The following is a 15,813-nucleotide window of genomic DNA, read 5'->3' on the forward strand; positions in this document are numbered from 1 at the left end:
ATATGAGTTGGAGCACTAACAAATGCAATAGACTGGCTATTTTCACATAGTTTATCTTCTCGGAAATACAGCGCAGTTGACAACAAAATTGGTTACAAACAAATCAAAACCTTGTATTTTAGCCAAGTATTTATTTATTTCAACTTTGTTATAGTTATGACATTTGATAAGAAAACAGATAATAATACAAATATAAAAGGGAAAGTTTATGAACAGTTGTAATCAAATTGCACTTTAGTTTATAACAACACAGATTAGAAGGGTAAATACATGTAGTCGCCAGAGAGATGATGCAGATATTCATATTCGATATTGCGTTCACTTCGAATGATGTAATAATTGTTATCAGATTTATTTTTGTTATTCTGGGTTTTTTTTTTTTTTTTTATATAAAGTAGGTATTGTAGTATTGAACAATATTTATTGAAACCTAATTTCAAGTGTAGTGAAATGCCCTTTCTTTATTTTCTTTCTTTGTTTTTTTCTTTCTTTCTTTCTTTCTTTCTTTCTTTCTTTTTAAAAAGTTTCTTGTTGTTTAAAATTTTAAATTTCTTCGTTTTTTTCCTTTCTGTGCATCTGCTTCAAATCTCTAGTCCAAAACTCATTTATGGACTAGCCTCAATGCTTTCCAGACGGTTCGTCCTCTGGACGTTTCGTCAACCATACAATTTGTCCACCCACCTCGGACAATTTGTCCACTCGATTACAACATTTAGACCAATAAATCTAAAATGTTATTTCTTAGTCATTGAAATGGTTAATTATTTTTATTTTGTGGTAAACTACTAGTCGCTCATTCTTAGATAAGTGAACAATCTCCCATACATGGGCATACGACCCGGGGGGGGGGCAATTGCCCCCCCCAAATTCGTGCAAAACAGTGGGAAAAATTCGTGCAGTTTTTATCTGGGTAAAATTTTGGGCAAATCAACCCCTCCAGCCCCCCTAAATCAAAGAGTCCCCATACGCCCATGCTCCCATACAATTTGAGTATAAAATGAACCTTCATGGATGGAACCGTTATGTGTTAAATCAAATAGAAACATATCTTGGCTTCATGAATCGTTCATGGGCTGACCCAGATATGCGTTTATATTCCAAATACGCTGATAAGAATAACATCAGTCTATTTTCTTATTGTTAGATACGTTAAATGTGAGAATTGTCTTGAAGATCAAGTAAAATGTATAAAACTTTATGGTGTTCAAACTTTCTTTATTAAAAATATATTAAACCTAATATACTATTATTTGAGTGGTATCCCAACATAGGTAAACAATTTGTCAACATCTAGTTCCTCACAAAACGTACATGGTAAATAATACGAAACTGTCAAAACAATAATAGCCAAAGTTCAAAATCAGTAACAACATTATCATTGGTACTACACAATGTTGTTTTATATATTCATATACCTTAATGAAAATGGATTGTACTACATTCGTAGTATGTTGTCTTTCTATACCAGTAGCATCAGAAATATTCATATATGTTGAAGAGTAAAATATTAACGTATCTAATTGTTTATATTTTTATTCTATAACATTATATGTCATACTCTTTCTTTCTTTTTTCAGCATAATACATTAAGGATAAAAATTGCATTTATTATGCTTTATATTGAGAATGTCTTTTGTTGGAAGTGAACATGAGGAGCCGGAAACTTCTTCTGAAGTTGTTTCGAATTGGTGTGATTGGCAGCTCTGTAGCAGGAGCTGTATTTCTCTTGCAGCAGAATGACTGGAACCCATCTTCAATTGGCGCTGTACGCTTTGGAAGAGCAGCTTATGCCGTGAGTAGATGTACAACATAAGACTTAAAGCATGTTCTCATCCAATCAAGCTTTAAACACATTGTCTGACCTGGGTTGTCGGATTCCAGGATGGCTTTAGCCCAAAATCTAGGTTCTTAAAACTCTAGTTGTTCTATATACTTTTTTTAATTACATTATGATGAAATTATTAAAGTAAATAAATTTTGGGTCAATTACCAGACACGTTTAATTTTAGTTTGGATGATATTTGAGTTGTATAATAGGTAACTATTTCTGATCATAGACTACACATTTGACTTGTACGTAACTAGAGATGTAGACTATAAGTTGTTTTACTTTTTATTGTAGGCAGTTCGAGTTGCAGTGGATTATAAGTTGACCAAGAGGATGCTGGATCCAAATGACCCTTCATATCAAAAGGAAACCTCAAATGTAAAAGTTAAAATGACCCTTCTGAGTTCATATGTAAAGGGGATTATAGTTAAAATGCAACTTTTGTATCACTCGTTCACACAGCAACAAATAATTAATGTTTCATCTGTACATTTGGAGATGAATATATGTAGATTGTCAACAGCCAGAGCAGGCATGTTTATCCTTCACTGAATAGCAGGTTTTTAAATTATTATTGTGATATTTCTTAAATAGTTACTTAGAAATCTTTTGATCATGGTTGTCTTCAGACTTAAGGTTTGTAGTAACTGGGTTCACATCCCAGTACCGACGCCCACCCTAAGTGAGTTTAATGACTCGGTGGGGAGGTGTAAGGCCACTACAGTGACTTCTCTCTCACTAAGCATTAACAACAAACCATTAACGCCCGACCCAGGAAGTTGAGGCAAGAAAGCCCACAACAGTATGCTTGAATTGTAATTGGATAGAAGTATGATAATCAAGTCAAATTAATTCTTCAAGTCTGTTTTATGCTTGTATTGACAGCTTCATCTTCGATCTGCCCTCCGACTGCGAGACATGTGCTGTGCTAACGGCGGGGCGTTCATCAAGGTGGGGCAGCACATAGGGTCCCTGGAGTATCTCTTACCCATGGAGTACGTCAATACAATGAAGGTCCTACTCGACAAGGCACCCGAGTCAAAACTAGAGGACCTCTATCGGGTGATCGAAGAAGATCTCGGACTGAAGGTAGATTGGAAATGTGAACTTCTATCAGGAGTGGGGGGGGGGGGGGGGGGATATTTGCAGGTCACAACTGGAATATAATTAGAAATAAAAGACAGTTTTGTTGATGCTACCTGACATTCAGAGTCAATTGGTTTGTGGTGTGTGTCCTTAAGTAATACACAGTCATTAACTCTCAGCATCAATTTATTCTACAGAACACGTGTCTCTCCATTTTTACTTATCCTGTTTAAAACGTTTGTGTGTTTACTTGTCCTGTTAAACAGTAAAATATCAACTGCTCGACTGAAACAAAAATATCAAACATTAAACTGTTAAATAAATGATTCTTTAGATGCTTAGATTTTTTGTTACCTAGGTATGTTAAAGGAGAGGACAATTAAGGCATGTGGCCTGGTATACATATTCAACGATATATAATGCACATTATTGCTTAATATCAACACGTATAATCGTATAGTTAATTAATAAAACAGTTAAATGTGACGGCTATTATATATAACGGGTGCAGCCATTTTGTACCATCTCAGTGAGTACGCCCTCTGGCGAGCTGGTGGTTACGTAATACTTAACGCGTAACGTCAGGAATGAGCCTTAGAACTAGAGAAACACAATCTACCTGGTTTTTGCGGGATGATAAATAGTCATACATTGCAATGTTCTGTAATAATACACATCCCAGTAAGCCAGCAATAAGTATATCCAGCACTATATATATTATTTTTCAATACAAAATAAAATACCATTGTCAAAGTGGCTACACAACAAGTCAAAACAATTAACAATGTTTTGCCCATGCATTAACCTACGTACTGAAATGATACACGGAGTGTTTTCTTAGTTAATTGGTCTATGCTGTTAGTTGCTTCTACCTGTGAATCCTGATTGGCAGGTGTGTATTTGATTGGTAACCAGACGAGCCAATTAATTGACGCTGTCTAGACACAAAAGTACATACCGGTATTGTGGAATATTACCTGTCGCCCCTAAAATTGTAATGGACATTGTTTATTACTGTAAATAGTTCTATAAAACTACTGATTAAGTAGACTTTTCCATCTAAACACAGAACTGACCAATTACATATCACTTGGGTATTGTGAGTTGTCGGTTTTGCTCCAACATAGCATATCAATAGGCCTAATAGTGTAAATTTTTTCTTTGGATTATTTAATAGAGAAAAATACTATAACCCCATTTTATTCCGTTAATGCAACTTGAAATATATTTAGTTAAATAGTTTATTATATTATTACATCATTTATGCTGTTTTACAAGTCAGGTTGATCAAAGAGAAGCGCTTTGTCAAAAATTACTGCTTTTGTTTACACTGTACATACAGGAGATGGTCAGGAGCTGACGTCACTTCGCCCCAAGCTATCCCACAGGACGTCACAAAAACGAAACAAAATGGCTGCCTCCAGTTAGCAGGAATAACCATGTTTTTTTATTAACTCTAAAATTACGCGTTTTTCATTTGCTAAAGTGTCAGTATGTGTTGGTGGTCCGGGTATGCATCTTTCCAACACATAAGGCTCTTGTTTGAGTTGACCCTACCTTTAAATTTCATCAGGTGGAAGATCTATTTTCAAGTTTTGAACCGCGGCCCCTGGGAGCGGCATCCCTAGCTCAGGTTCATCGGGCGACTCTGAAAGACGGACAGGTAGTGGCTGTCAAAGTGCAGCACCCAATGGTGAAGTTACACTCATATGTGGATATCAAAACCATGGAAGTATGTTAACAAACAACTCAATGTGTACCTTATAGTAGTGTTCAGGGCTTCTAGAATTTTTATAAAACCCACTAGCCATAGAATCAGTTATTTAAGAAATTTACTAGCCACAATTACAAATTCACTAGCCCTACTTTAACAGGGTTCGTACGCGTTTTGGAAAGTCTTGGAAAGTTTTGGAAATTCGTCACCGTGTTTTCCAGGACCTTAAACGTTTTGGAAAATCAGGTTTTGTTACCTTGGCTATGGAAAAGTTATGGAAAATTATGTCCTTGCCGTAAATAAAATTGTATGAAAGACTGGTTTGTTTCACCAATATTTAGCCCCGATCCAACGCTCCATTTTAGCCAATATAATGAGGTGCTGTTATAGCCTAGCCAACGAAAATGGTTCCGTTTTGGTAGTGGTTCAGTTTTAGCTAGCCCGAGTACTCTGACTGTAAGAGAGCTAGATGGACATTTGGAAATAAATACGCTCTCATTACAGTCAGAGACCAAGCTATGTATTTTTTTGGCAATTCCCGACAACCAAAAAGTTGGCAAAGATTTCCGCTCTAATACCACAACAATCCTATGTTTGACGTCAAATACCTTTACATCGATAATTTTCGAGTTGATTGATTAAAAGAAATTCAGATATTAGTCACTAATACACACACTACAGAAAGAAACCCGACAGCACTCACATTCAGCTAAGCTTCGGCAAACTCCGGACAGCAGAATTCTAAGTTCGCCGACCTATATCGTGACGATGCGTCACATGATTGCCCACTCAGCCATTCCGTCTTCCAGGGGCCGTTTCAAAACGACAAGTGCCCGACAATCACAAACAAAAGTTTGTTTTGTGTAATGACACCACTACAGCACATTGATTCATCAATCATCGGCTATTGGATGTCAAATATTTGGTAATTTTATCACTGTGTTAGAGAGGAAACCATTAGCCAACTCTTCCATGTTGTAACGTCGCTTGGTATGAGACGGCCCCTGTAACTGTTGCATAAGGCGGAATCGCCCAGTGGGCGATCACGTGATCTACGTCACGAAATAGGTCACCGAGCTTTGTAATTCTTGCGACGGAGTGTCACGAAGCGTAGCTGAATGTGGGTGTTGTCGGATTTCTTTCTGTAGTATGTGTATTAGTGATTAATATGTGGATATGTGGATCAGTTAACTGGAAAATACTCGATGTAAAGGTATTTGACGTCAAACATAGGATTGTTGTGGTATTATAGCGGAAATCTTTGCCAACTTTTTGGTTGTCGGGAATTGCCAAACAAATACATAGCTTGGTCTCTGACTGTAATGAGAGCGTATTTATGTCCAAATGTCCGTCTAGCTCTCTTACAGTCAGATTACTCGGGCTATGTTTTAGCCTGATCCCGAAAGATTAACTCAGGTTATCTGCGCTTGCGCTTGCGCAGATCGTCCCGAGTGAGGTGCCGTTATAGCCTAGCCAACGAAAATGGTTCCGTTTTGGTAGTGGTTCCGTTTTAGCCTGATCCCGAAAGATTAACTCAGGCTATCTGTGCTTGCACTTGCGCAGATCATCACGAGTTTGCCGCGAGTTTGATGTATCTATGATTCAAATTACCATTGCACCTATTGACTCCATTTAAAATGCCCGGGAAGTGTCATGTCCACTCCAAGAATAAAACTGCATTTTAAAACGCCAAAATAAATTACATTAATTTTTTTATTACTAGTAATCCTACATGTATACCACGCAGCTTAGTCAAGGAAAAAGTTTTAACTCTGACAAACATGTCTAAAAACTGCAAAAAACACTTTGTTGTGATTGAGTTTGCTTGGAAATGGTTTTGGAAATTTGGATTTGTGGGCTATGGAAAGTTTTGGAAAAGTTATGGAAATTTTAACAGCCCAAGGTGTACGAACCCTGTTTAAGTAAATACAATTTTACTAATAGGAATAATTGGATATATATCACCTAAAGATGGAGATACTGCTTAAAAACCCTTAGATATGTGGGTGGGGGGGGGGGGGGTGGGGGGGGGTGGGCAGGATATTTATATTTACAAAATAGACTTAAATGCACTTGACAACTTAGTTTTTTTTATAGCCATCGAGCATGGAGATAACAGTTATTTGCTAGCCCAACATTGAATATCACTAGAAGCCTTGGTGTTGTTTTCAAATGGGTACAGAATCATATTTATTACCCATATGGTTAAAAATATCTTGGTACATATCAAAGTGATACGTTCTACTAGAATGCCAAGTGGGACGTAACACTTTTGACGTCACACGATGACGTCATCAATTGGCGCACAATCTTACAGGAATGTCAACAAAACGAGATGAGTAATATAAATTAAGATAGATTATGGGTAATAAATAGGATATTAAACTCGCTACCATCTCGTATCATGTTTATGTCCCTCGTGAAATAATTTTCATTGTCATTCTCTAAAGCTCATGACAATTGAAAATTATATTTCACTCGGGACATAAACATGATACGAAATGGAAGCTCGTTTAATATCCTATAAATGCTAAAGATAATCATGTGCTCAAACCAATTGAATAACTGATTAATGTTTGCAGAACACACACACCAATATTTTTTATTAATATTATTGAAAAACAAAATAAAAATTTGATGCTAGAACTATCGTTCAGTTAATTTTATATGCATAAGCTCTTTCAAAATAAAATTGTGTAACTGCTGCATGAAAATAACAATTATTGGTGCAGTTTGCAGAGGCCGGGATCACATCTACTCTATAGCTAAATTTCCAGCAAGTACTCAAAAAGAGTCGACACTAGTGCCTTATGAAATCCGTCAAGTTTGAATTCTTTATTAAAGCCTTTTTCACGTATTACCATTATCAGTCCAGCTGAAGTGTTCTCTTTCAGTTTCTTGTACACACAATGGCGTGGTTCTTCCCAGACTTCCAGTATATTTGGCTCGCTGAGGAAACGAAGAAGAATCTTCCGAAAGAACTTGATTTCATACAGGAAGGTCATAACTGTGAACGGGTCAGCAGAATGTTTAAGAAGTTTGACTTTTTGAAGGTCAGATAATCATATTTGGTGTAACTTTATTGGTTCTAGTCAGTAGAATAGGAGAATGGTTGAAGAACATGCTCAAAAGCTTTTTTCCCCCTTTTTATTTTTGTTCTACAGCCATTTAGTATTCACATGGCTAATGTTGTTAGACAAGTATGCAACATTTATCTCATTAATTGTCCATGTGGCTTGTTAGCAAAGCATATAGTGTTAACCTTTTATCCTTTATTCTGGTCATATTGTTTTGTTAACAAACTTTCAGTTCTGTTATTGTGAAGTCAAGTTAACATAACAACACATTTACATTTTATTGCTTAGCTATTTTAAATCATTACGTTTCTGATCTTCCAGTTTGAAACTGCAGTTTTCAAAAAATGCATGTATTTTTACTCATATACCAGTTAGTATTGTGCTTTCCATTACACCAGATTCCCAAGATCTACTGGAACCTCACATTAGAGAAAGTTCTGACGACAAATGAATGTATTTTGACTCGTATACCAGTTAGTATTGTGCTTTCCATTACACCAGATTCCGAAGATCTACTGGAACCTCACATTAGAGAAAGTTCTGACGACAAATGAATGTATTTTGACTCGTATACCAGTTAGTATTGTGCTTTCCATTACACCAGATTCCGAAGATCTACTGGAACCTCACATTAGAGAAAGTTCTGACGACAAATGAATGTATTTTGACTCGTATACCAGTTAGTATTGTGCTTTCCATTACACCAGATTCCGAAGATCTACTGGAACCTCACATTAGAGAAAGTTCTGACTACAAATGAATGTATTTTGACTCGTATACCAGTTAGTATTGTGCTTTCCATTACACCAGATTCCGAAGATCTACTGGAACCTGACATCAGAGAGAGTTCTGACAATGGAGTTCTGTGAAGGAGGGAGAGTGGACAATCTCGAGTACATGCGTGAACACCACATTTCTGTCAGTGAGGTAGTCATATCTTGAGTACATGCGTGAACACCACATTTCTGTCAGTGAGGTAGTGATGTCTCATACTGGAAACAGTTTATAGATAAATAATATGTAGCAAAAATCATGTATTTCACTAATAACATTTTACTTAATTGCCTACGTTTCTATACTTTATTCAAAAATACTCAGTGTTCAAACTTAGTTTAAAGGAAAAATCTTTTTCCATGTTAACCCTGGAATGGGAGATGCTATCTGGTAATTATGAGCATTTTTGTATCGGCTAGAACACATATGGATTACTTGCATATTAAAAACTGAAAGTTTGATCAGGTAGATAGCACCAAGTATGTATGTTTTGTGAATGTTAATGAACAAGTAAAGATATATTTAAAACTCAGAGCTTTGATAAGGTAAATAGCATCAGGTATATGTATATTGTGGATGTTAATGAACAAGTAAAGATATATTTAAAACTGAGAGCTGTGATAAGGTAAATAGCATCAGGTATATGTATATTGTGGATGTTAATGAACAAGTAAAGATATATTTAAAACTGAGAGCTGTGATACGGTAAATAGCATCAGGTATGTGTATATTGTGGATGTTATATATTAACAAGTAAAGATATATTTAAAACTGAGAGCTGTGATACGGTAAATAGCATCAGGTATGTGTATATTGTACTTGTTATATATTAACAAGTAACAATATATTTAAAACAGAGAGATTTTATCAAGTAGATAGCACCAGAGTGCTAATAATATAGATTGGATAGTATACTGTGCTTGCTATTTGAACATGTAACTGAGAGCTTTGATAAACTGGACAGCATCAGATGTGTGTATACTGTGCTTGCTATTTGAACAGGTAACAAAGAACCTGGGCAAGTTGTACAGTGAGATGATCTTTGTCCAGGGTTACGTGCACTGCGACCCGCACCCTGGCAACGTGTTTGTCAACAAAACACCACAAGGAACCCAAGTGATTCTTCTCGACCACGGCTTGTACCAGGTGAAATTTTGTCATAAACGAGTGGCCACTTCAAGTTTATTAGTAACTAATAACCAATACTCATATTGTCCCTTATTAACTAATCACTAAACCTGACGTTGTAGATTCACTTTAGTAATTAATTAGTAATCTTCATTATTACTGTTAGACATTAATTAGTAATCCACAATGTCAGTTCTAGTGATTAGTATATTGTTGATTACTAAAGACTAAAATTGGCATTGTACATTATTAATCCCCTACCGGTATAACCAGAGAGGACTACAGGTTTCATCTCTGCACATCCATCCATCTTTTTATCCACATGTACTTTTCCGGATGTTTGTGCAGAGTTTTATCGTGTACTGCTAGATCAAGTTTGACTTTCATTGCAATTTACCACTTTTTCACAGAATTATTGCCCTTGAACTTAAGAGATATGAAAATGTGTTGGGCCCGGTAGGCGACCTGTATTGCTGTAGCAGTACTCTGAGAACCCTTGTTAACTAATTACTAAAACTGACATTTTACATTTTTAACTAATGACCTTAAAGTGTCATTGTAAATTATTAATCATTAATACTGACTGATGTGGTAGATTATTAATCACTAATACTGACTGGATTGGTAGATTATTAATCACTAATAATGACTGAATTGGTAGATTATTAATCACTATTACTGACTGACGTGGTAGATTATTAATCACTATTACTGACTGACATTGTAGATATTAATCACTATTACTGACTGACATTGTAGATTATTAATCACTATTACTGACTGACATTATAGATTATTAATCACTATTACTGACTGACATTGTAGATTATTAATCACTATTACTGACTGACATTGTAGATTATTAACTAATGACTAAAATGGGTTGATGTTTACAGATGCTTACAGATGATTTCCGGATGAACTACTCCAAACTGTGGATTTCACTGATAAACGCGGACGTTGATGGAATCAAGAAGTACGCTGAAGCTATGAACTGTGGGAATCTCCACGGCCTGTTTGCCTGCATGCTTACTGCCAGGTCGTGGAAGGCCGTTTCGGCAGGAATTGATAAACACGAGTTCTCCGAAGCGGAGGTAGGATTTCAGTGTCTTTTTGTTGTTTATTCTCAGAAATTCACTTAAAGCTCACTTTTATGTAATGATCTAGATTTGGACATTTATTATCTTTGACTATTTTAGCCTGAGTTTAAATATATCATTAGGTATTGCTAAAAACAATTGTTTTTCTTTTTTCTAAGTGTTCATTTTGTAATACATGTATTAAATGCTAATTTATTCTTTATGCTACTTGTATAGAATTTAATCAAATATATAACCATTTACTATTGAGATAGTTTGTCCATGTTACTTTTTGTTGAAGATATAGGTATTGCCTTCCCACAATGGTGGCGGCAGTGTGTCAACTGTTGTGTTAAAGTTTCACGATTAGTTCCATTTCTCACAAACATAAGTCATAGATCAATGAAGCTTGGTCTATAGTTGCACCTATGGATCTTCATCACAGTGCAAAAACATTTGTGATAGGTGAGACCTTTAATTTCAATGATTTAGCCACCATTATGTAATAACTGAACCTTTTTATATTTTGTATTTGCCAGGGACAAGAAATCAAAGAAAATGCTGCAAACTACTTTATTGAGATCACCGACATCTTGAACCGAGTTCCACGCCAGATGTTGCTCATTCTGAAGACCAATGACGTTCTGCGTGGAATAGAGTCCTCTCTGAAAACACGAGCGAACGCCACATCCTTCATCAACATGTCACGTTGCTGTGTGAGGGCATTAGCTCAGGAGGAGCTCAAACGTTGTCGGACGTTGTACTGTAAACTGAGGGTGTGGACGTCACAGCACTCACAGCTGTTTAAAATATCTCTGTATGAGTTCTACATGTGGTGTGTGTCCACTCCCCTCGTATTGTACTTCACTCACAGGAAGAAACAGTTATACAGCTGACAACTCTATGTGTGGTGTGTGTCCACTCCCCTTGCATTGTACTTCACTCACAGGAAGAAACAGTTATACAGCTGACAACTCTATGTGTGGTGTGTGTTCACTCCCCTTGCATTGTACTTCACTCACAGGAAGAAACCATTATATAGCTGAAGCTTCCTAGTCATAAAAACATACCTATTTATTGTTTCACTCATGTATAACTTGATGTTGTCCATGTGCTTTTTCACCTGAATTTAAAAAACAATCAAAATTAAAGTGTTTTAAAATGTTAATGAAAATTAGATATTGGCTTTGAAAAGTGTGAAGTTTGGTCATTGTTTGATATATGGAGGGGATGTAATCCTGTGGTAAAGTAATCACCTAATGCACAGTCAGCCTAGGATCGATCCCCATTGGGCTATTTCTCATTCCAGCCAGTGCACCACGACTGATATTTCAAAGGCCATGGAATGTGCTATCCTGTCTGGAATAGTGCATATAAAAGATCCCTCTGTAAGACTATTATATGTGTAACAGGCGATGTTTTCCTACTGTTGGAAACACGAGGTTTCCGCCCCCAGAAATTGCCTGTTCCCCAAGTTCTTTTTATTTAGGACTCGTATTTTATAAAAACTGGCTATCACAGAAGAACAACGATGATGAACAGAAACAGTTTATTACCATACGAATAACAAGACCAAGAAAAACAATACATTGCGCGCTGATACAAATAAAGAGAGAATGAAGGGATCAACAGCATTTATCATGCTCGGTGATATATAAAAAGGTTTCAGTCAAAGAGACGGTTTAGCAAAACATATTGCTCAGACCGCAAAGAAACAGAACGAACACAGATAGCAATAATGCTCGGCCTGTGGAGAGAAAGAGTTACCTGAAGATAGGAAAATGAAGCGTAGAGTAAACTCTATTAACGTGCCACTATCCAATTACGGTTCAGGCACGTCTCTCCCACACCCAGTCTCTGGCATGGCCAGTGGTCGAGTGTGGGACAGATAATTTACTTTTTAATGGGGCAATTTTGAATTATTTATAAAAGGCATAGGGGGGATTTTGATGCGTCGTTGAAATAACCTATGGTATTTAAATAAAAATTAATTTTAATTACTTTAGTGTGACGCTTGTTTTTGACTGGGAATTTCCAAACAGGTAAATGAAAAATGAAAAATTACACAATTTATATGCCCTTAAAAAGATTAAGATTGAAAAAGATTATATACCCTAGACTCATCCAAAACTATGCCTTCGGGCCAAGACAAAAGTGAAGAACCCAACCAGGGGTGGACATTTATTTAATTAAAAACATCCTCCCCCATACACAATTTATTATTAAAGTATATTAAAAAGAGAGAAAAAAACAACAACAAAAACCTAGGTTAAAAGACATGTTATATATAGCCCAAGTGGGAGTGGGAACTATTTTCGCGTGCCCCTATCCAAAAAGGTTCAGGCACGTCCACCATGGATCCGTGTTCTGGCATCGTCAGCCCACGGTTCCATGGCGGAAGGGGGGAGGGGTGTGTGTTTGTATGATGGGGACATATAATATATGGTAAGACCTTACATATAAAATTACATTAACAGGGACAGCTGCATTTATCTTTACTTATATATATCAAAATGATATATTACCTATATTTCTATTATATTTTGGAAACACCATAAAATTTGTAATCAGGCTATATCATTTAACTTATTTGTTAATTGGTGTCATTTTTGATCGGGCTGTTCAAATATTTATTGTTAAGTAATCAAAAAAAAAAAAAAATAATAATATATCTTATTAGCCCTAGGGAAGGAGGTTGGTATAGGCGGGCGGGGCATCGCGTCCAATCCAGCCCGCGCGTAACCCCATGGTAGGGCCAGAAGCCGGCCGGATTTCCAAGGGGGAGGCATGCCGGGGGGGGGGGGGGGGGGAAAGGCCCAAGGAAAATGAAGTTTAATAAATGCCTACTTATGCATTCCCAACTTCATCTTGACATGGTGTCCGAGATATGCATAAATTACCAGCATAACAATCACAATAAATTCCCCTAATAGAGCATACCACTTTGGAATCTCTACACACACTTCTCTACATTAATGCTATTTTCACAACCATTCCCAAATAAGATAAACATTATTTTAACTTAGTTAATTCAAAATTAACTATTCCTGTTTCATATGTAAAACAAGTTACAAAATGGCTAATAGCCCATGATTAATACATCAAGGTGTGTGTTAAACTGTTAACTTTTATCTGATATTATACTTCATTTCACAACATTGTTTGATTTGCTAAAGCCCTAAAACAAATGATTTAACAGTTAATATTCATGGATTTATTACAAATACTCTTACAAAACTGTCATCACTAGAACAAGTTGAAGATTGGGAAGACAACAGGAAGTTTTAACATTCTGTGCTAGGTGAAGTAAACAAATTAAGACAACATATTTATGTTAGATCCACATTGATTAATAAAAATCCAAAAAATTAACATTAATTTTATTACACTTTGCTGAACTTTTATTGAACACTACATAATGATATTGTGCAATTTATAACATGACAGCTTTAAGATGTTTGTCATTGTAAGCTCCTATCTTGATGGTTTGTTTATTGAAGTATTTTTTAATGTTATGAAATACTGTTACATTTTATATTGCACTCTTATTTAGAAGTCACTTATAATGACCAATGTTTTCATATGATATCCTTTGTGATGGTATAAACTTTGAAGATTCATGCTGTCACAAAATTCAATCATTTAATAAAACACCAATAAACCATAACAGTTGTTCAGAAATTGTGTTTGATGTATAATTCCATTTCGAAATCAAGGAATTTTATAGGGTAAAACCATAAATATAAAATAGACAAATCAAAAAAATAAATACCATAGGTCTATGGAGATGGACAAATTTGGTTTAGATCACTAGTTTCACATGCATGCGGTAATGCAGACCGAGATGACAAAATCCATGTATTTTACAAGTTACAAGGAAATATTTTTAGCATGGAAACATTAACTGAATAAAGCAGTCGTAATAGAAAATTGTCAATGTTTAGGTCGCACAGTGACTAAAGCAATTTATTTAGGTGCATACGTTAAAATTATGGTGGCATTTGCGACTAAAGAGTTGTTAATTTGAACCCAGATACTGTAGTTATCTCTGCACCTCATTAGTTCCAGCCAGTGCTCCACATCTGGTGTAACAAAGGCTGTGGGATGGTGCATATCCCTTGCTGCTAATCAAAAAGAGTAGCCCATGAAGTGGGTTTCCTCACTCAATATCTGGGTGGACCTTAACCATATGTCCGCCATATAACCGTAAATAAAATTTGTTGAGTACGTCATTAAATAAAACATTTCCTTCATTAGACCTAGTTATCCAGTGTGGCTGCATTTTAATAGAACAGTCAACGGTAAAACTGTACTCATAATGACAGTAAGACCAATGAGTGGCCTATCCTGACAGTCCGCCATCAACATCCATCACAGTGTCTTGTGGGTGAAATGTCACTGTTGCTTACTGAATACTGCAAGTTATAGCCAGGGAGGAGGGTCAGATGGAGAGTGAGACACATACAGACGGGAGGGAGGGAGAGAAAGAATGGAGGTTGGGAGGAGAGAGGTGGAGTACATATGTAGTATGGTACTGATCTTGGCACTGTGGGTGTATGGGAGGGAGACAAAGAATGGAGGTTGGGAGGAGAGAGGTGGAGTACATATGTAGTATGGTACTGATCTTGGCACTGTGGGTGTATGGGAGGGAGACAAAGAATGGAGGTTGGGAGGAGAGAGGTGGAGTACATATGTAGTATGGTACTGATCTTAGCATTGTGGGTGTATGTATTGTACATTATTAGGTGACACTACTGTGGTTACATTTTATGTGGGTGATGTGCAGTGAATGATATAATGAAAAGCAGTTCAAATTGTCTGTGGTGATACAATTCAGAATGAATATTTTCAGTCTTGTCATTAATTTGTTTGCTTTACAAAATTGATACTTTACTTCTAAAGCGGGATGTAGCCCAGTGGTAATGTATTCCATGATTGGTCTGGTATCGATCCCTGTCACAGTGTCAGTGAGCCCATTGGGCTATTTCACGTTGCAGCCAGTGCACCACAACTGGTATATCAAAGTCTGTGGTATGTACTCTATCCCTTGCTACTAATGGAAAAATATAGTGGGTTTCCTCTTTAAGACTATGTCAAAATTACCAAATGTTTTTTTTACATCGAACA

At 36.3% G+C, this 15,813-nt stretch overlaps 1 protein-coding gene across 4 annotated transcripts; it reads left to right on the top strand.

Annotated features, from left to right (window-relative positions):
* Nucleotides 1-91: 91 nt before the first annotated feature.
* Nucleotides 92-14,353, top strand: LOC121371877 (aarF domain-containing protein kinase 1-like). 4 transcript variants are annotated; one of them, XM_041498093.1, is made up of 10 exons: nt 92-332; nt 1,578-1,792; nt 2,123-2,206; nt 2,714-2,917; nt 4,488-4,646; nt 7,523-7,681; nt 8,516-8,632; nt 9,482-9,625; nt 10,504-10,701; nt 11,226-14,353. In XM_041498093.1, exons 2-10 carry the CDS (start codon nt 1,649-1,651, stop codon nt 11,580-11,582), a joined length of 1,566 nt encoding a protein of 521 aa, XP_041354027.1. In that variant the 5' UTR covers nt 92-332; nt 1,578-1,648; the 3' UTR covers nt 11,583-14,353. The 4 variants fall into 4 exon arrangements, with proteins under 4 accessions (XP_041354027.1, XP_041354029.1, XP_041354028.1 ...); XM_041498095.1 differs by having other exon boundaries at nt 1,644-1,792; XM_041498094.1 differs by having other exon boundaries at nt 92-262.
* The last annotated feature ends 1,460 nt before the right edge of the window (nt 14,354-15,813 follow it).

The sequence above is a fragment of the Gigantopelta aegis genome, chromosome 4 (assembly GCF_016097555.1).
Source record: "Gigantopelta aegis isolate Gae_Host chromosome 4, Gae_host_genome, whole genome shotgun sequence".
Classification (NCBI taxonomy): Eukaryota; Metazoa; Mollusca; class Gastropoda; order Neomphalida; family Peltospiridae; genus Gigantopelta; species Gigantopelta aegis.

Coding starts and splice junctions, on each gene's coding strand:
- LOC121371877 (XM_041498093.1), top strand. CDS start 1,649: ATGAGGAGCCGGAAACTTCTTCTGAAGTTGTTTCGAATTGGTGTGATT. Junction 2,207..2,713: donor ATCAAAAGGAAACCTCAAAT/GTAAAAGTTAAA, acceptor TTGTATTGACAG/CTTCATCTTCGATCTGCCCT. Junction 10,702..11,225: donor ACGAGTTCTCCGAAGCGGAG/GTAGGATTTCAG, acceptor TGTATTTGCCAG/GGACAAGAAATCAAAGAAAA.